This window comes from Pararge aegeria, chromosome 3 (genome assembly GCF_905163445.1).
Source record: "Pararge aegeria chromosome 3, ilParAegt1.1, whole genome shotgun sequence".
NCBI classification, from domain to species: Eukaryota; Metazoa; Arthropoda; class Insecta; order Lepidoptera; family Nymphalidae; genus Pararge; species Pararge aegeria.
In genome coordinates, this window is record NC_053182.1 from 12758415 (window position 1) to 12780103 (window position 21689).

General features: G+C 36.6%; 1 protein-coding gene across 1 annotated transcript; it reads left to right on the forward strand.

Moving 5' to 3' along the window:
* The first annotated feature begins 574 nt into the window (after positions 1-574).
* Positions 575-21689, forward strand: LOC120635587. Its single transcript, XM_039906599.1, is given in 20 exon segments — positions 575-2731; positions 2813-3020; positions 3091-3244; positions 4518-4630; positions 5591-5684; positions 8743-8750; positions 9031-9172; positions 10283-10380; positions 10711-10785; positions 11831-11883; positions 12196-12383; positions 12626-12795; positions 13330-13554; positions 13892-14124; positions 15215-15440; positions 17034-17271; positions 18240-18387; positions 18871-19031; positions 19684-19895; positions 21303-21689. Coding segments are annotated over 20 exon segments (4833 nt in total). The 5' UTR covers positions 575-773; the 3' UTR covers positions 21432-21689.

The following is a 21689-nucleotide window of genomic DNA, read 5'->3' on the forward strand; positions in this document are numbered from 1 at the left end:
ATCACATCAACCCATTAGTGGCCCACTATAGAGCACGGGTCTCCTCCTATAATGAGAAGGGGTTAAGGCCGTAGTCCACCATGCTGACCTAGTGCGGATTGGTGGACTCATAAATTCATCAATCATTCATGAATAATAATGAGAACCATAAATTAATTATAATATATGAAATTAGTCCGTGGTATTATTTGGGTTGCTAAATTCAAGATAAGTTTGCTATACTGTTACCCCTATTTCTACTTTTTGTGCAATCGGACGTTTTCTTTACTCTTAGGTGACGTTCGGATAACCCAAACTTTGTTTGTCCTAGACAAACGAAGTTTATAAACGTAATCCGATTGTATAACTGTGAAGCTTCACTGAATTAATCACTCAATGATCATTTACAAGCACACACAGTTTCCTGAACAGAAACGCTTTTAAAATATAATGTTCATTAACAATATTTCGTGTTTAAATAAATATATATATATTGACAATTTTTTGAAGATTATATTCTCTTTGGGTATCATTGGTACAAATTTTATTTTTTCAAGGATATTTTTCTAGTCTGTAATCTGTGGCTGTGCACTATGATGCTTATTCAATATGGCTACTGGTAAACTAATGGCGACTAGCGTTTTTGTGTATTCGGTAGTATTATTGTGAGGTTGTAAAAAGTCGTTCTATACGTAACATCTATAAATAGTGATTGTAGATTTAAATCAAACCAATTTTGAACTATTGTTCACTACTGTACACAATACTGTAGCACTTCGGCGGCAAGTTCCACGATGCGTCGAAAGAGTGAACGCACCGCCAGCAAAAAAAATAAATCTTCTCCGGACAAGAAGGAGAAGGTTGAAAAAGCAAAACATACTAGAACACGACGCAGAAAACCATCCTCATCGTCGGCAAGTGAGACTACTGAAGAACCTCGTCCTGTAGTTGCAGTCGCTAAAATTGTTGAAACAAAAGCAATCGAATCTAAGCTGTCAAAGGAAGATAATTCTAACGAGTCGGAGGATCAGGTATGGCAAGTTAAATCTACGGAAAGTTCCGGAGATGTTGGTGAAATTCAAAAGTTAAAATTATGCCTTGCTCGACCACCTTCAACACCTGAAAGAGTGGATAGGTCACCTAAAAGTAAAAGGAAACATCCTCGAGCTACCAGCTCCAGTGATGGCCAAAGTGTAGAAGGAGATGACAAGAAAAAGTCTAGGCATCGTTCTAAACGGCACAGTCACAGTGAGACGCAAGATGTGGAGAAAAATGTTGATCAAGATGATAAAACTGAAGAAATAAAAGATGTGTCACCAACCAAACCATGCAAGACTGAAACCAGTCAAAGTTGTAACCAAAAAACATCTTCAACTGATGAAACACCTGTGTCAACAACTACTGAAGAAATTAAAAGTGATAACGTAGAAACCAATGAAGCAGAGAAAACTGAAGAAAAACCAGAAGAAGAAAAATCCACAGAGACAGAGTCTTCAAAGGATGCTGAAGTTCAAGACAAGGCTTTGGATGCTGAAGCAGCAACTGCATCTCCAAAATCAGATACTGAAAAAGAACAAAAAGATAGTATAATCCTACCAAATCAAGAAAGTCCAGTCAGGAAAAGAAGTCTTTCAGCAGAGAAATCAGAAATTTTGGAGTTGCATGCTGAGGAGAGCCGGTGTGAAACATCAGAAGTGAGTTTTAGTGAATCCCAGGATGCAAAATCGAAAACATCGTTAGAAGAGGATAAGGATGGGAGCAATTTTGTTCCAAGTGAGGTAAGTATTAATAAAAGTACAACTGAAATTTCAGGGCAACCAGGGTCTAGTAGCGACGTTAAAGTAACTCCTGACAAAAGCAAGGACAATATATTTCCTAACACTACTGAAGACAACATATTTCCTAACAGTACTGAAAACAAAATATTTCCAAACAGTACTGAAGAAAAAATATCTACTATCAATAGTGAGGATAACGTTATTCCTGACAATAACGAAGACAAAGTAACTCCTAAAAATAGTGAAGATAATGAAACTCCCAATAATGCAGAGATCATAAAATCTCCTATAAAGAATGACATAGAGCATGATAAAAGTATAGAAAAGGAATTAACAACTACCCCAGATTCTACACAAGATGGTGCTTCTAAAACAGAAACTGTATCCCAAATTAACAAAGAGAATTCTCAAACTACTCCAGATATTCCTAATGGGGAAATAACCCCAATGGTCATTAATAGAAAAAGAAGATGGGGTTCACGGCCTAGTAAATTGACATCCCAAAAATCTATAACAATTTCTACTGATGTTCTAAAAGAAATAATACCAGATGTGAAGCCTGCTGAATTTGATGAAGTGATTGAAGAGAAGAAGCATAAAAGGATAGGTGTACCTGAGAAAATTGACAGACCTATTCTGCCAAAAATAATCATTGACAATACAGACAATGTAGAAGTTAGTAAGAAGGAAAAAAAAATTGAGGATAAAGTTAATGAAAACGTTAAACTCAAGGACTCAAATCTTTCATCAGCGCGTAAAATATCAATCGTTAAAGATCATGACAGCATAATTGCAAGGCCACCTAGTCCACCAAGGCATAAGCAGTCCAGTATTTTGTACATTACAAACTTAGTAAGGCCATTCACTTTGCCACAGCTAAAAAATTTACTGCAAAGAACTGGAAGAATAGTAGATAATGGCTTTTGGATAGACAGGATTAAATCAAAATGTTATGTTAAATATGATATTGAAGAGTAAGTACAGTTACAATATGCCTTTATTTATTAATAATTTTCATATTCTGTATTAAAACTGAAATAATTTTATTGTTACAGCCAAGCCGTTGAGACAAGACATGCTTTGCATGGAGTCACATGGCCAGTCTCAAATCCAAAGACATTACATGTGGACTTTGCAACAGAAGAGGACTTTGATAAAGCTAAGGCTAATGAAGAATCGGATAATGCAAAAGTTTCTACCATTCCTGGTACAGTTGAAGATTGGCTGCGGGAGCAAGATATGAAAAGAGAAAAAGGGGAATTGGTAAGATAATAAACAAAATTATATTTCATACTTATGGTTTGAATGTGATATATAATTCTTATACTTCAAGGAGAAACCATGGGAACGAAAAACTGCAATGCGAGAATGGGATGTTGGTAAAAATGAAAAATCAAAGGAAGTAATTCGCCCCGATAAGAACCTAAAAGAAGAGCGACCTCCTGAGAAGAGAAGACATCGAACTATTGAGAGAAGCCCTGAGCCAGGTGAGAGGTTCTAATTGGAATTGTATTGCAAATATTAAAGTTACTAACATTAAATCAATAAGCTGTATTTGTGGTCCATAATACCTAATAATGAACAAAAACTATTATATTATGAACTTACATAGTCTGTCTGTCTCTATGTATCAAAGTTTTGAGTAACAAGATTACGGTTTGCTTTTTGGACAATATGTATAATCCCGAAATAAAATGTTGTATTGTTTGTAAAAACTTATACTAAAAAACCCATTTGAGTATGCAATATTTTATTTGTTTATATAACTAATAACAAATATATAATATTTGTTTATATATAATAAATGGCCAAGTAAGATTCGTACTATGGCACTGAGGGTTCTATACTCCATCAGAAAAGTTATAATAAAAACAAGGTTTATTGCTGATATTTAAAAAATTATTAAGATACTTTCCTTTATTTTTACTGTAAAGTTTACATACAATTCTATTAATCTAATTATTTGGAATATAGCTTTGGAAGAAATATTATATATATTATAGGTATTTTTATTTAAATTTTTGCAATAAGTGAAAAACAATTGTGTAAAAATGTTGCCTCTGCGGTAACACTATTGGAAATGCCAATAAGTCCTACATTGGACTTCTACAGACTAAAATCCTTCTGTGTTCCAACTTGCTGCCTAGTGACTGAGTTAATCAAAGTCAAAGTACAAGTCAAAAATATCTTTATTCAAGTAATAGGTGGCACTTCTGATGCGTACATAAGAATTACACGGTAGTGAGATGATGGCGATAACCACATTCGTAAACTTAAAACTAAAGCTACCAGGGTTCCAAACGCGTCCTGGTCTAAGAAAAAGCCCACAACAAACTTAGCCGGGTGTTTTTTTTTTTTTGTTATCACCATCTCACAATGTCATTTTAAATTATTAGAAGAGCAACCTGGTTAGAGCAATAATTCACACCCAAGCTTTTTTATCGATTACTTAGTCCTTTATACTATAATAGGACTTTTCTATAAGCTTATGTTTAGTACAAACTTTGAACTTTTTAAGAGACATCTCCAAGATGTCAATTGGTAGTTTATTGTAGAATTGTATGCAATTTCCTTTAAACGAATTATGAATTTTATGTAACCTAGTATATTGCACTGTAAGTTTATTCTTACTTTTGCAATTATTTGTGGTAGCTGTGCTATTAATCTAAACTGAGATTATGTTATTGCCTGAAGAGCAGAGAAGTATGTGGATGGTATTTTATTTATAAACAAAATTAATTGAATGTCATTATGTTTTAGCGCGGAAATTTAAGAAGAAAGAAGAGGAAGCCCCTGCAAAGCTCTTGGATGACTTATTTAGGAAGACAAAAGCAACGCCTTGCATATATTGGTTGCCGCTTTCTGCTGAAACAGTAAGTAAATTTTTACGCATTACTAGTGCTTTACCAGTATTAAGGCAAGAGTGAATAGGCAAGCGCGCCTAACTTAGATCACATCATTGCTTTACATCAGGCATAATGTAGTGTAAGTGCAAGTCTTTCTAGTATAACAAAAAAATCATCTCATGTATGCTAATATATAAATATTAAGTGACAAAAAAAGATCAACATAATCATTAGTCTCATTCACATTCAGTTGTTGTCTCTCAGAAGACCCATCATGGTTTGAAGTTTTATGTTTTAACATAATACTAGATAAGAGGGATCCACTAGGTCATCGAATCGAATCTTAGATTTGCAAATACCCTGAAAAATTTGATGAGTGTTCACACCCTAAAAATTGTGCTTAATAAATCCCCAGGCTATTATAGTGTTATTTGCAGCGACACTGTCTGCTTACAAGTTATCTGATTAGTAATTTTGCCTCAAACAACTGCTTTCTAACACCGCTTATCAGACAGCGTCTACTTATACGGCGTAAATTTAATTTAATTTAAGTTTTAAAATAAACTCCACACTGGGTACCTAGTGTGAGAGGCGATGATGCAAGATGCAAGGCTGGAAGGTGTGAGTATCGCCATCTTGTGGCGAAACTGCTTCCCAGGGCTTTAAAAAGATGGCGCTCCTTGGATTCCATAAAAATGGTATTAAACTTTCACAATCGGAAATGAAAACTTAGAAAAATCTCACACTAGGCACTCGGGTGCTACAAACTTGACTCTCTACGCACGTTTCCTAGTTTGCAATTATTTTGCAACGCGATATAGAAGGGAATCCAAGTGAAGAAGGGCATTACACCATACAGATTTGTCCAGTAGTCGCAAATTAATTAATTACCTTTAATTTAATTCGTATTATTATCCAATGTTGATATTTTATGTAAGTTTGGTGTCTTAATAATCCTATGTTTGTGATGTTTATTTTCCATTCAAGATCGCCGTGAAAGAGGAGCAGCGACGGCAGCACATGGCTGAGCACGAGCGTAGGCTGCAAGAATTGCGACGTACTCACCGCCGACATTAACATCGTGGAGGTCGGTGTATGCCGTACGACACTCACTCGGACACACATACACACATTCACTAGCACAGCCACAAACATATACACACACCCACACATATATACATTTCTATCCACACATATATACATTTCTATCCACACACATTGCATTCATACAATCCTATGAACTACATTCTACTACCGTAATATATGTCATGTACCTACATTTAATTTAATATGAACGCTTTGTCGCGTTGTCAACTTTTTTCCAGATTAGCTTCACTGTCCTCAATGACAGCTTTAATACGAAAATTTTGATGTTGCCTATTAGAACCAATAATAATTATTGTACGTATATTGTAAGTCAAGTTAGGTTTAGCGAAGATTATATAATTACGAAGACTCAAATAATATAATGAAACGGCAGAAAAAATGAAATTTATCTTATACGAAATGTTATAGAAAGGGCAACATTGGAGGAAAACCTAACATTTAATACGTCGACGGAGTACCGCTGTCGGTTGGCCGTTCGTGGCAGACATGTTGGATCTCCGCCCTGGAGTGTGCTCCGTTCCCTGATTCATCTCAATTATTTAGAGAATCAGCGTTGGATTTGGTGAATGACCTTTTGTTGAGTAGCTGCTTAACATCGGAAGATCACGAGGATATTGATGAAAACCATTTATCCATTCAAATGTTCGAACATACAGATATAACATTCGACTATAGCGAGGATATAGTCTGAAAAAAATTTAGAACGTCATGTGTCAAGAAATGGAATTGTTAACTTAAGATAAAGAAAAATCCAGTTGTGGACAACCCTATTTTGAAGTCGTCGGGGGAAATACACATGTGAAGTAATGTCACAACAAAACAATTACCTAAATTATGTGAAATAACTATGCCGTTGAATTGATACCCTAATACAGATTCTTACCACTTTTTAGACTTGGAAATTTGTATCAAGTTTTATTGTAAAAATGTTATAAAATTGTATGAGAATTAATATCGTCTTCAATAATATAATACAGATCCTTTGATGTCTAATAAACGTTTCCCGATTACCTTATGTATTTTTTTTAATTTACTCTCCCTGAGTATAGATTATATTTTAACTAGTCACAAAATAGGGAGTACAGAGATCGGAAGAAGGTCTTTGGTAGCTTGTGGGACACTGTACAGGTTAGTATAGAATACAGATCCTGAATTATTTTAACTGACCCATTCCTACAGAACAAGCCTCGAAAATTTGATTGTATCTAATAACTTTATTACTTGGACAAAAAATATCTTATCAATGCCGACCTAATAACATGGCTTTAAGATTTTCGACTATTATATTTTATCGTGAGTAATCTTTAATATCTGTGATAACAATCAGGGTTTGATAAAATACGCAATAGGTAGGTAATAGGGCAGTCGTGATGGCGGATTGATACCGTCAACCAATCCTAAATATAATAGTGATATTAAAAAAAATCTCATGGTAAGTTTGATCTTGGTATAATAATAACTGCCTCGTTTATCTATTAGTTCACAGGTAGACAGTTCATTCGCGTAAGTTTAGCACGAGCTAACGGCACAAGCTGCTTGCACAAGCTACTGACACACTACTGCCTCTGGCATGAGGTTAATATGTCCACCTGCTAAACGGAAGCATGGAATAGAAGTTTACTCTCATTTATTATTACACATGTTATTTGGATATTATTTCCACTTGTGAGACAATGCTTTGAGAGTTGATAAAGCTGTGGGAGAAGATACATTTTTATCCTTTCCCTGGGGAGATAATTGTCTCCTGCCCATGCTAGCCGGGGCTTACTTTCTGTGCTGCCATGTCCCCTTGCAAACAAGTTATTGCGATCGATCGTAATGATCTATTTTCTTAGGATCTTTTAAGACCACTACAATACAACCTTCTCGGAAAGTCCACAGCTTCGATTTCCGGCAGGGGCAATTTGGGCATTTCAATTTCTTGGCCATGTGAGAGGCTTAAGCCGGTAGCCTTACCGACACTGACGTGCCGCCATTCGTTTCAAGTGTTCCGACACAGTAAATCTATAAGTTTACTGTGGTTCCGGTGCGATGAAGCGTAGGAACCGAATAAGGATATGTGGTTTATTAAAACTGCCATATCCCAAAAGGTTAGACCGCATCTTAGACTGCCTCACCTGGGGACTATCAATGGATTATTTTTGATTTTCAACAAAATAAATATGAACAAAATAAATTACTAACTAAAAAAACTAAGTTGCCGACATAAATGTTGGAATTTATTACATCTATTATTGATAAGATATTAATTTAATTTTTATCTCTTATCCAAAGACATCTATGAGCAGTCTTATATTATGAGATATATCCCGAATAAAGACGAATCCCAGCACGCACCTTTTACTTAGTTATGTGGGTTTTAAGTAATTAAAATATCACTTGCTTCAACGGTGAAGGAAAATATCGTGAGGAAACCTGAGAGTTCTCCATAATGTTCTTAAAGGCATGTGAAGTCCACCAAGCACTGGGCCAGCGTGGTGGACTACGGCTTTAACCCTTCTCATTGTGGGAGGAGACCGGTGGCCTGACCGGTGGTAGAGTCGCTACAAACAGTCTTGACGTTTCATAAGTGCTTATTAATTAGGCCTACTTGCAATAAATGAATTTTGAATTTTGTAGTGGGCCGGTAATGTGTTGATGTGATGATGAATGAAATTAAATATGAACCGTTTTGTCGGTTCGACCGGTTAAAAAACTAATCCGAAACCTTTCCAATACCGCTTTTAATGACGGAAACCGGTTTGAATTTTTTCGGCAGTTGACAGTAATTATTTTACCTTCTAAACGTTAACCACAAAATAGGAAAATGGGAAAAAGTATGTGAACTAGCAACATTTCGCGGGTGTTAAGTAAGACGTACGCGGGGCGTTTTCATTGTTTTTGGACACAATACACTGCATACAATAATGGCTGAATGAGAATTCTGTATGTTCTTAATTCAATGATAAAAACTATAATTAACTTTCAAGTTTTAATAATACTTATATATAAAATTTGTTAGTTTTTATAACTCTATAAATGAAAATACTTAGTGTATCTCGTTGCAATCATTTCTAAGATTTACCTACTTTAAAAACTTAAAGGCGGGAAGAAAACACGAACCCCCAAAACACTTCACTACCCTGAACTCTCTGGTAGCACTTTAGTAGTTACTCCGGTTGAAATTTTCTTGATAAAAAAATTCAATACCATAATAGAATAAAAAATTATAAGTCCAACCCGAGAGCCAAACACAGATCCTCAAGATTCGTAGTTGAAGACGCTAACTAAAATGCCAACGATTTAGCTTCCATAATCCACGAAAGTGTTGAAAAAAAAAGCATCGTTTTTATTTAAAGTCGGGGACGTGGTTGGTTTGGGCAACGCTCTTCACTGCGGTGGCAGCGCGGAACCCCTTCACGCTAAATGAGTTTGTGTCAGGAAGGTTTTCGCAGCGTGGATTTAATGGCACCTGGATCTCTGGTAAAAAAACTTTTATTGTTACTATTTATCTGTTCTGCCCTTTTATGGCACTGGGCAAACGTGGTGGACTACGGCCTTAACCCCTTCTCATTGTGGGAGGAAAGGTGAGAGGAGACCCGTGCCCTGTCGGTAATCGGTTGTTATGATGATGATGAATCTGTTGTGCCTACTAGTCGGAGCTAACATCTGCAAAGAGGCATAAGTATGTTCATTTCGGCATCGGCGGCAGGAGGAACGTGGCTTGATAGGCAAATCATTCATTCTAAGATAGCGATGAGCGATGAGAGGTTATATAGGTTATCCAGGCTGTTATGTAGGTAATTTCGTAATTTATACTAAAAACCATTAAATATATTTCACTAATTAGTTGTAATCGCAACACTTCCCGTTGCTGTTTTTCTCAAGTATTAAGTAGGTAACTGCTTTTTACAATCTCACTAGGTCGGGCTAAAGTTGACTCACTAGGCCGGGCTCCCCGAGATTTTCGCGAATATAGGCATAGGTATAGGGTCCTATGGATCTCTACGTCATTTACATTTGGTATGGCATCTCGGATAATGTACCTACTGAGGTGGCAAAATAATATTTTTAGAAAGTACTTAATAAAATTGATTTTCTACAAACATTAGGTACCTATCTGCACAGCCATTCGTGACTTAGGTACTTTAGTCCGGTGAACTCTGTTCAGTTCAAAAGTTGTGATACCGTTTGCTTGCTGTATTTTGCTTGTTCCAATGGCATCTGATTGACCTAAAGCATATCTATGATACCTACTTACGATGATCATGCAATTATAGTACCTAACCATGAAATGGTTTGATGATGGAGCCGAAAGTTAGAACATCTTGTATAAAATTACTCCACTTTATTTGGGCTAGTCTTGATTAGTAAATACCTAGTTCTTTCTCCTAAGTAAAAAATAAGTACCTTAGTTGTATTTAGCGTCTGATGGCAGAGCCAGACACCCATAGGAATTCGTCTACTAAACAAACAATAACCCAGCCGTTGTTAGGCTTATTTGATTCGGCTTGACGATTACTAAATAATTGGAGTGTGTTTTAAAAAAAGTATGGAATATCATTTATTATAATTGTTATATTTACATTTCAGACACTGAGTTTTCGTACACAAAAGCAGGTGAACCTGGCATTTACGTCTTCGATGTACCCACACTCGAGAGCAAGGAGCTCGTGTCAGGCGCTTTAATGGTGCGTTGAAAATCTAATCTAGTATTCAAATTTTGTATTTAATATAAACTACATACCTACCGATATCCTAAAGATTTACAAGCGTATTTAATAATATGGTAGATATCTAATGTAATCGCTGAATATAAAGCGGGACAAGTTCGTACAAATTAGAAATCCTTGCAAAAGACTACGTCGAGCAATGGACGATGAATGGATTGATACGGTGAAGATGTTGCTAAACCGACGTAGTGCGTTACTCAACTGTCATTATTGTAAAAACCATAACGTAGATTTGTGTAATTTTGTATATCTTATTGTAGGAAGTTCTCAATAATACGTTTTTTTTAGGAACAACTGAACACCAGCAGGCCTAGACTTTCAGAAGATAGAAAGTTCATTTTAGCACCTAGTGAAGTAGAGTCGGTAAGTACCTTCTTATTTTGAACGTGATGTAGGTAATAAATATTGTAATCTATGAATGCATATCTACAACAACTTAAGAATAACTACCATTTGGTACTCTGGCAGTTTTTTATTTTCCTTCAGAAAAAATTTATTGGAGAAAAAAAAAGACTTCATTACAGTCTTTTTTTTTCTCCAAACTTCGGGTAAGTATGAAAACATCGTCTATAAGCAGAGCAACGCTTCACAGCGCATGATATGTCTATCAACCTGAGTCGTAGGTGTCAATGTGTTGGACCGACGCGACGCTCACTTTGCTTCTTCTAGTCTAAAACACAATCCTGGCAGAGCTTTCCGCAGCTTGCCTCCCAAAACGATAACTCCGTACTAACTTACTTAGTACACAGTTGGAAAAAATATAGGCACACAATCGTTCTATGGATCACAAGATCATACTTAGCCTGCCTGCTTGCCTGTTCATACATTACCTACATTGTACAGTGTCCCAATACTTAAAAACTAAGTATATCTGCGCCACATTACTTATTTCAGTCTGGAAAAAATAACGCTTGTTTAGTACCTATCTATATCGTTATCTTATAACTATTACCTACCTATATAGATAACGTGATACTTCGGCGGTATTTTTAATGTATTTTGATTATAATATAATCATTATTTTTGGGAGCACGCGGGCGTATAATCTCGTATATAGATACGTATAACAGATAAGTAATTAATTGTTGCTCGTCACTTTGTCCACGCTTGTTTCATGAAAGCAAGCTATCTCTGTAGAAACTTTCATCAGGAGCGGTTCAATGAATCATTGTTTGGATCGTGGATAAAGAAAACTGCGTTTGGATATCCGTGATAGAACTCATCCTCTGTTTACTTATTTTTTACACAGGTCCGACTCGTTTTTAATGTATTCAAAAGTACGATAAAAGTGACATGTATAGATTAAGATGAGTCAGCTAGAATTGTTAACATTCTGATATATACGTACATAAGAAATAAAGATAATTAACGAAAAATTAATAAAAAATAATTAACATTTTTTTTGTAGGTGTACAGATACTCTACAACGGCTAAGTTTTCCTTGTACGATATTGATAATAAGTAAGTATATTTTGTACATTTAAGTCCTTAGATTACAAGAACTAAGTGTCACCCTTACTTAAACACCAGAAAAAATTATGGAACCCTATGCTTACATAGAAATTAAGTTTAGGTTGAATAGCCCATATACCTTGGGAATTTAGAAACTCTACTATCCAATGAAAAAGAAAAACGATCTGATTGTTAGTGTCAAAGATTAACGTGTCTTAATTAACAAACAAAAAACAAACTCTTCAGTAGTAGGCATTAATTGTATAGATTACCTACTATAAAGATTACCTAGAATATTTATATATACACGCAATTTTTCAGGTCCACAAAAAACATTGCGAATCACCAACGTTTACAGCTCTGTTTATTTGGTAACAACGATTCCTTGGCCTACGTGCTGAACAACAATTTGTACTATGTACCCCAGGGTAGTGACCAGCCAGTACAGCTAACTTTCGATGGTATCCCTGGGACTATTTACAATGGACATACGGATTGGGTGTACGAAGGTAACCTTATTCTGTTTCCTCGATTTTTATATACCACCTTTACGGTTAAACAAGCAACTCCCCAAACTTTAAACACGAAGGTCCAAAAAATTCAAGTATAAATGAGGTTCTTTGTTGCACCATAACTTGTTATTTCTTCTTGAATATATGAGTTACATAAGAAATCATTACATCAAAAGTTTTTGTTGAATGAATTCTTATCTTGATACCTAATATATCATTATTTATTTTTTACAATGCAGAGGACGTTATGTACACGGGTCAAGCCACATGGTTCTCCAAGGATGGCAGGTATCTGGCCTTTGCTAGTTACAACGATACGTTAGTGGAATCGTACTCCTATTATTACTTTGAAGACAAATCGGATCCCGACGATGTGTATCCTGAACTTGTTGATCTTAAATATCCTAAGGTAAAGAAATTGAAACAGTTATTCCTAGTGGTAATACATTCTGCTCTACCAGCATTATTAAAATTCGAGCATTTCTCAATTCTGATCAAGACAAATCAGATCCTAAAGATGATAGGCCTGAACATTTAGATCTTAAATTTCGTGAGGTAAATCATATGTACTCGTAACTGTGATACCTAAACGTGCCAAATTGTTTTCTGCCCGTATTGTTGAAATCAGAGTACTTCTCAATTCTACTGAAGACAAATCAGACCTGTCATATGTATATCCTGAACTTGTTGATCTTAAATATTTAAGGCAAAGCAATTGTAACAGTTACACCTAATATCAGTATATTTTGCTCTAACAGCATGATTAAAATCCGAGTCCTCATTAATTCTAATTATTCGGTAAATAGAGAAAACATTAAACATGTGTAGTTCCATCGTAGGGTGTAATTATTCGGTAAATAGAGAAAACATTAAACATGTGTAGTTCCATCGTAGGGTGTAATTTTTTCGTGATTCAAAGCAAATAAGGAAAGATTTATTTCAGGTAGGACGTACCAATCCAACTGTAACTCTACGCGTAGTGGATGTTTGGAATCTGCAAACGAATCCAAATTTCATAACTCTTGAGGCACCGGCCGAAGTGACAGCTGACCATATACTGGGTGGGGTAACCTGGTTAACCGATACGGAGATAGCTGCGCACTGGCTGAATAGGCGGCAAAATTACACTGTGCTCAAGATATGTGATGTCGTCACTGGGAAGTGCGAGGTTTGTATTTCTGTTAATCAAAATAGTCAATATCCAAAATACTGCGATTGTTCTCGCCAGATAGTCAATAGTTCAATACTCAGATCCGTTAAGAGGTCTTATTTAAAGTAAAAATCTTGGACTATTCCTAAGCATAGATTGTTTTTATCCAACCTGTTATTTGACTTTAGTGTGAGCATCCATTTTTGCTTAACTTGTGCGTTCTTAATGTCTAAGTTTGACCAAGGACATTGCTTTAAGAAGAAACACGAGAGAAAATAAACATACACTTATACACCTTGACGAAATTAAACACGTATTTCTTTTAAAAATAACTAAGACGTTTTTTTTCTCCTAGGACGAGCATCGTGAACAACCTAATGGTTGGGTACCAATCGAGTTGCCACGCTTCAGTAACGACGGAGACTTTTTCATATCAATGCGTTGGTCTTTAGAGCAAGCCAATGGCAATATTTGGCAGCATTTGTACAAGAGCGTAAGGATTAACGGACAGATATCGTCAAGTTCAATTACACCTGGGGAGTTCACTGTTAACAATATCGTTGGGATGGATGAAAAGAATTTGCAATAGTAAGTCAAGGATAAGTAATGCCTTGTTTTACGCTCTTATGATTCCTTATATAAATTATTTATGGGGATTGAAAAACTTAAAGCAATCCAGCATAGCTTGCTGGATATACAACGACTTGATGTCGAGCCAGAATTTCCACTGGCTTTTTATATTCCACTGGCTTTTTAATACGATGGGTAATCGGTATCTCTATAAATTTTATTGATAAGAATGGAATTTTCCTGTAACATAAGTTTGTTTCGTAGTATTCAAAAAGAAATGAATTCATTGATTCCCGCATTTTTTTTGTCACTTATGCTAAGATACCTTCTGAGTGCCAAAGTTGAATATTTTATTAGTCTACTAGCTGTTGCCCGCGACTTCGTCTGCGTTTGATTTTGTTTTTAAAGTATTCAGTATCGCTAAGCCTTAAATGAGCATAGTTGTATATATATATATATATATATATATATATATATATATGTATATATATATATATATATAACATGTGACTGTCAATTAATTATAGACAAATAATTTGCAATAAAATAAAATTGTGACTTTACTTAAAGATCTAAGCTATCCTATCTCTTAAGTTGGACCAGACTGCTCACGGTGTGCCAATTTAATTTAAAATCGGTTCAGTAGTTTAGGAGTCCATCGCGGACAAACATCGTGACAGGAGATTTATATATATTAAGATTAGTGGAACTTTAAGTCTGAAAATATGCTTTAAACGAAAGCTTGAATTTTCATAAATGTCTGTTCACAATCAATAATTGATGATCGATTGTGGACAGACGCATAAAACGAGTCGCAGGGAGTCGCTGAAATCCTAAAAGAGCTATGTCTAGCAGTGGACGTCCTGTGGTTGAGATGATGATGATGATGATGACTTTAGTATTTCCCAGTTTAAGATAGATATGATACCTAAAACCGTTGCCGGAAAAGCTTTGCCGCACGGAAAGGTGGTCTGACAAACAGAAAATACACTGTGTCTTTTTGCGTTATTAGGCTTTGAAACTGATTCTTTTTGGGGGTTTCTCAGTTCTTCAAGTATCTTTGAAAGGTCAGTTTCAAAGTTAATCTGATAATTTCTTAAATTTGCAGTTATTTCACCCGCACGGTTACAAATGCGCCCTGGCAGTCGCAGGTCCATACTGTGGGCGCTCGCGCACACTGTATCAGTTGTACAATAGTATTACCGGACGGGGGGCCTTGCGCGTGGGCAACGGCAACAGCCAGTAGAGGCGGCTCCTACTTGACTGTCACTTGCTCCTCGCCTGAAGAACCATCTGCCACCTATATCGTCAATCCATTGCTAGATCCTAGGATTGTAAGTAAATATTAGAGTGAAAGAGCTTATTCGTTCGAGACAGTAGTACCGTCATGCTTGTTTCTGCCTATACTGCTTGGGTATAGCTATATTCCATTCCGTCGGGCGTGGTTGCCGTTTTAATAACTATAGGAATATGAGGCTTAACATCCACGCAATAGGTTCCTTGCATGCTCTGGGAAGTGTTGCTCTGTTTATAGGCGACGTATGTTATGTGTACAACGTGCAAATGAAAACCGAAATAATACTTCACAGACTTTAAAGGTACATTATGTAATGTCTCTGAACCTTCTCTGTGAATCATGTGACTCGCGAAAGTCTATATATTTATATATATATATGTATAAGTACATTATAAGGTCTGTTCCATGCAATGGAACTTTAATACGGTCGAGAATTTTTATTGCAAGAGGTTGGTATTTGTTAATTGTATTTATGACATTGTTATAACTACGGTATTGTACTTACTACAATAATTTCCTGGGGGCTTGCACTAGAATGTGGTTTAATGTTAAGCAAGGTCAGGTACGTACTGTAATCATAAAATGTTTAATGGTATTGTTATGTTTGTGAAACGTTGAAAATAATACCCGGATCGTTAATTCCCTTTTCAATTATGTCGAAATCTTTTATGATGCTGACCAGCCTTGACGAGCAGACTAATGACAGTCCATATCTATAAAATAACACTGAATTGTCAGTTACCACTGATAGGCAACTTGAAGCCGATGTGACTAATGTATGGGAATAAACCTTACATTCCTATGCGTGCGACGACATTAGTCAATAGTTGTAATTTTATCTGCGCTGCGGTTTGTAAAAAGTTATACGTATATTACTTTAGAGCTTTGAATTAGGCATTTACATTTCCGGGACTGTTATCATACAATATTAATAAAACCCGAAAGTACTAACCTAAAGCGAAGAATCTCGCATGTTCAGCCACGGGCTGTAATGGTTTCGATTCCCGGGTCGAGTCAATATTTATTGGGATTTTCTGTTGAGAATTCTCAGTATCCGAGCTGAGGTAGCTGATGCGAAAGGGTTGCGTTGAAGTCTTAAACTGGCTTAGCAAACTCCATCATGAGTCAAGTAGTTTAACAATACATGAGTGTCATGTTAAGAGTATCAATTTTAATTTTTAAATGTGTTAAGGAAGAATTTCTCAAAATTTGTAAATGAATAAAAATTAATCATCATCATCATATCAACCAATTACCAGTCCACTACAGGGCACGGGTCTCCCCCCACAATCAAGGATTGAGAAGGGTTTAGGCCTTAGTCCACGCTGGCCCAGGGCGGATTGGTGGACTACACACGCCTTAGAGAACATTATGGAGAACGCTCAGGCATGCAGGTTTACTCACGTTGTTTTCCTTCACCGTTGAAGCAAGTTTTATTTTAATTGCTTACGCACATAACTAAGGAAAGCTAGAGGTGCGTGCGTGCTGGGATTTGAACTCGCTCCCCGAAGGTGAAGCCGAAGTCCTTACTATTGGCCTACAACCGCTCCACTGCTTTGCCCACTCTTGAAAATTAATTGGCTCTTGATAATTAATGATGAAGATTTATAATTGCTCATTTTGTTCGTAGCATGATACAATACTTTATACGTGGGAAACAAATGAAGTAGTACGAGAGCGTCTAGAAGGCAAGGATAGACCGCTGAGCATCATCACTACGGTTCCTTTGGAGAACGGGAGGCCAGCGCCGGTGAGGCTGTTACTACCACCGGGGATCAATGTAAACGACACAACAACAAAATATCCTCTGGTTTTCTTCGTATACTCCGGTCCTAATACGAACACAGTTTATGATACTTTCACTGTCGGTAAGAAATGTTTATTTTCGGTTATTGAATAAAAGCTATTTACCTCGTTCGAGGAAGTAACACCGCTAAGCTTATTTCTGCTGCCAGAAGCAGTGCTATGTTCCGGTTTGAAGGGCGAAGCTGGGGTAGTTACAGGTATATGAGATTTATCATTTGTGCCTCGGGTTCATGAATAAAAGGCGGCACTTAAAAAAGTCAAAGTCAAAAATATCTTTATTCAAGTAGGGCCATAGGTTTTTCTTTTGATGCGTACATTACATGAGAATTACAGGGTAGTGAGATTATGGCGATAACCATATTCGTAAACTTGAAACTAAAGCTACGAGGTTTCCAAACGCGTCCTGGTCTAAGAAGAAGCCCACATCAAAGTTAGCCGGGTGTTTTTTTTTGTTTTCACGATCTTACATTTTCATTTAGTACGACGTGATCCTTGCCTTCCCTGCGAAGTGTTGCTCTGTTTATAGGCGATGGTTTTCAACTTACGATCAGATGGAATATTTGTTAATTCACCATGCGTTAATGTAACGAATGGATTTTCCATTGGTGGTAGGTATAGTCTACGCAGAAGTCCAATCGATTCTGTATCTGCTTCTTTTGCAACTGTTAACTTTAAACATTTAGTTTATCCCACAGTCATGGATCAATGAGTTTTGACTAATTTACCGGATTTTTTAGGTATCTATTGCCATAATTTTATAAAATATAACATTGCATTCATTTTTCTGTTATAAAAAAAATGTTGTGTAAAACCCACTATTAGTCGGTTTATGATTTTATGCGAACTTAAAATACCGACCATATTTTACATTTTGAACTTGGCTCTAAAGTTTTTGATGAAATTTATTATAGCTTAACAAAGGCTTTGCCGACGACGGCCCGCCACCAAAACGGGACGTCCTCCTATCCCATGCAACTGCGTACAGCAACCATAAGATAGACGCCCAAATCATAACCGTTCTTGTTAACAGGATACCATTCGTATCTCACAACCAGTCGCGATACGATCTACATGATGGCGGATAGACGTGGAGCAGGTCTTAACGGGCAAGAAATGTTGTATTCTCTGAACAATGCACTCGGCACGGTCGAAGTTTTCGATCACTTCGTTGTTTTAAGGTAAAATTTACTTTGCCGCATAAACTTCTGCAGGACAGACGAAGCATATGGGGCGCATGCATAAGCGGCAGCTTACTCCAGGGCTTAGACCATGTCACAGACTCCACAGTTTATAAATCGACCACAAGGCATAAAAGGGGAATTTCTCGATTCTATTTCTAAACATTGGAATCTTTATGAAGAAACGTAACGTATGTAAAATTAAGAAATGATTTTACATCATATAGATAACCTGACTGAAGAATATATTTGATAGATTTCCTATAGTAAAATTACCTACCAAGCCTATCAAGTCTACTCGTATTGCACAGTCAGAAATTTTTTGCCCATCGAAAAAGCGGCTGTATCGAAATGAACATGATATTTATTTTTAGCGTTAGAAATAAATTGGACTTTTATGTTGCGTAGGTAGTTTAAAATGTTCTCAAATTGCATTCCAAATATCGCGGGACGGGTTTACATGAATGCAATGATACTTTGCAGGCAAGTGCTGCAACGGTACGCGTTTATCGACAGTTCACGTGTCGGAATCTTTGGACACAGTTATGGTGGATACGCCACCTTGTTAACACTCGCTCATGATAATGATAACATGTTCAAATGCGGCGTTTCCGGAGCGCCTGTTACGTCTTGGCTCTATTACAGTAAGTGACTATTGATGATCTTAACGATTCGGCGATCGAATGTGGATTATTGGTTAATAATGTTGATAAGGTAAACATCTATTACAAATTATACATCATCTATCTATTATGTAGGACTGCTCTGATGGGGGAGAGGGTTTTAGGAAATATACCTAAGGCGCAAAGTAGCGGGTAGGAAAGAGAATAACCGGGATCGACAGCGTAACTTGCTCTCGGAGGCTAGGGGATGACACGACCTGTCTCCCAACTCCAGGAAAGTAATGAGATTTTTAGCAGGAAAATCCAATATGTACATTACTATTCTTAGCCCGACTTGGACCTCATAATTGTAAGTTGAACTTGCAACTGCCACTGTACCAACGAAGCTCTTATCTTTACTATTATCATAAATGCGAAAGATTTTGCGAAAGTGTTTGTTTGTACTTCATTCCTTTACGCCCTAACTTAGCAAAGAGTTTAGCAACTTTGACATACAGTGAATTGAAAGGACGTCGTGTAAAATAAGCTACTTTTTTCCAAGGAAACCAAATGTTTCCGACGGGATTTGTGAAAAACTGTCATAAACGCGAACGAAGAATGCGAGCAACCGCTAGTAAATACTAATCGCTAAATTTTGCTGACTTCTACTAAATACATAAAATATTTTTTATAGATACAATGTACACTGAGCGTTATATGGGTCTTCCAACGGCGGAAGACAACTTGGCCGGTTACGAAGCGGGCGATGTAACGCTTTTAGCTGAAAAGCTAAGGGGGAAGGACTTGTATCTCATGCATGGGAACGCTGACGATAACGTGCATTACCAGAATGCGGCTAAGCTAATAAAGAGACTCGCGGAACTTAATATACCATTCCAGCAAATGGTAAGCATTTAGGATTTTGTTGAATATTAAAGTTTATCCTTGTGTTACAGTAATTTCGTAAAGTGGGTGAGTAACACTTTTGGTAACTATAACTTGATATTTGTCAGATATTTTATTAAATTGATTGGCATGTTAATGAATGTGCTAATACTTAATTCTTATTTTATTAATGAATAGTTTCTAGAAATATTTAAAATTATATTTGATTCACAGACAATGTTCATGACATTGTTCTGGTTGGTATTTTACTCGTATACAAATACTGTGCATTTTCGATACACCTCAGTCTCTTATGAGACTCAAACGTTTCAAAGATACCTCAAGGTGTATCAGTCGTTATCACTTGCTTATTTGTTAACTTTGGTAGGATAGAAAAAAAATTTGAAGTTTCTCCATTCAATCCATATGCGTTATTCGATTGATAGGTTTAACGCTACCTCTGTTTACTCTTTCTGCTGATCCTTTTCAGAAATTATTCCGATTTCAAGTTTTACAGTATGTGGTAAATCAAATTGTTTTTTTTTCTCTAAATGCGTTTTCATAGTTAGGTAGATCCGAAGCTCTTACGTTGGAAAAGAGGAATTGCTGAGTTTCTTGCTGGCTTCGGTTGAATCTGTCTTTCGTACCAGCGGTATTGTTACTACAAACAGACATACATGACGTTTTAAAAGCGCTTATAAAGTAGATATCATCATCATCTCAACCAATTGACGTCCACTGCTGGACATAGGTCTTTTGTAGGGAGTTCCACAATGCACGGTCCTGGGCCGCTTGCCTCCAACGGCTCCCAGCTACTCTCCTGATGTCATCTGTCCACCTCGTTTGGGGCCGACCTACGCTGCGTTTACCGGTGCGGGGTCGCCATTCCAGCACCTTAAGACCCCAACGTCCATCGGTTCTCCGAGCTATGTGCCCCGCCCATTGCCACTTCAGCTTCGCAACTCGCTGAGCTATGTCGGTAACTCTAGTTCTTCTACGGATCTCCTCATTTCTGATTTGATCACGTAGAGACACTCCTAACATAGCTCTCTCCATCGCTCGCTGAGTGACTCTGCGTAAAGTAGATATACTTGAAATAAATTATGATTTTTACACTGGACCGCCTAAAATGACTTACTGGCTGTAGCTTCATTAAACCCTAGGAGACTTTGATATAAATATGTTTCTTCGACGTTCATGTTGTCTATGACAAAATCTTTTATGTCTAAAAGTTTTGTGTAGCTGCTACAATGCCATAAGAATCCATGTGATGAGATTTCCAAGCAATTTTTGAAATCCTAAAACGATAAAATATCTGTAAATTTTTCTATAGGCTTTGTAAATATTCATTACCAATACGTAATAATGTTTATTAACATATACCTACTATGTTTGTTTCATTGTCTTTATGGTTTTTGTATTTTCCAGTCATATCCTGATGAAGCGCATAGTTTAGCTGGAGTTGGTATGCACAGGTATGGTACAATGAATCGTTATTGGGAGAAGTGCATACAAATACCCGCTGAAATCACAAGCGACGTCGTGGGTGAAGCTTAAAATATTTAGTTCCTATTTCGATATTCTGAACCTTTAATTTATTTGAACACAAATAAACTCGATTGCATATTTGGACGCAAGGAATTGTAAGTTTTGCGAAATTATATATTTGTGAACTAAACAAAACTCAGGGGTAAAAAAGTAGTGCTGTCTTTTTCTACAGGCATTGGGAAAGGATAACCCTAATTTTAAGAACAATCAATTTAGTTCCTGTACCAATGCGATGCGTATTTATAGTTCATTTAATTAATTTTGTTT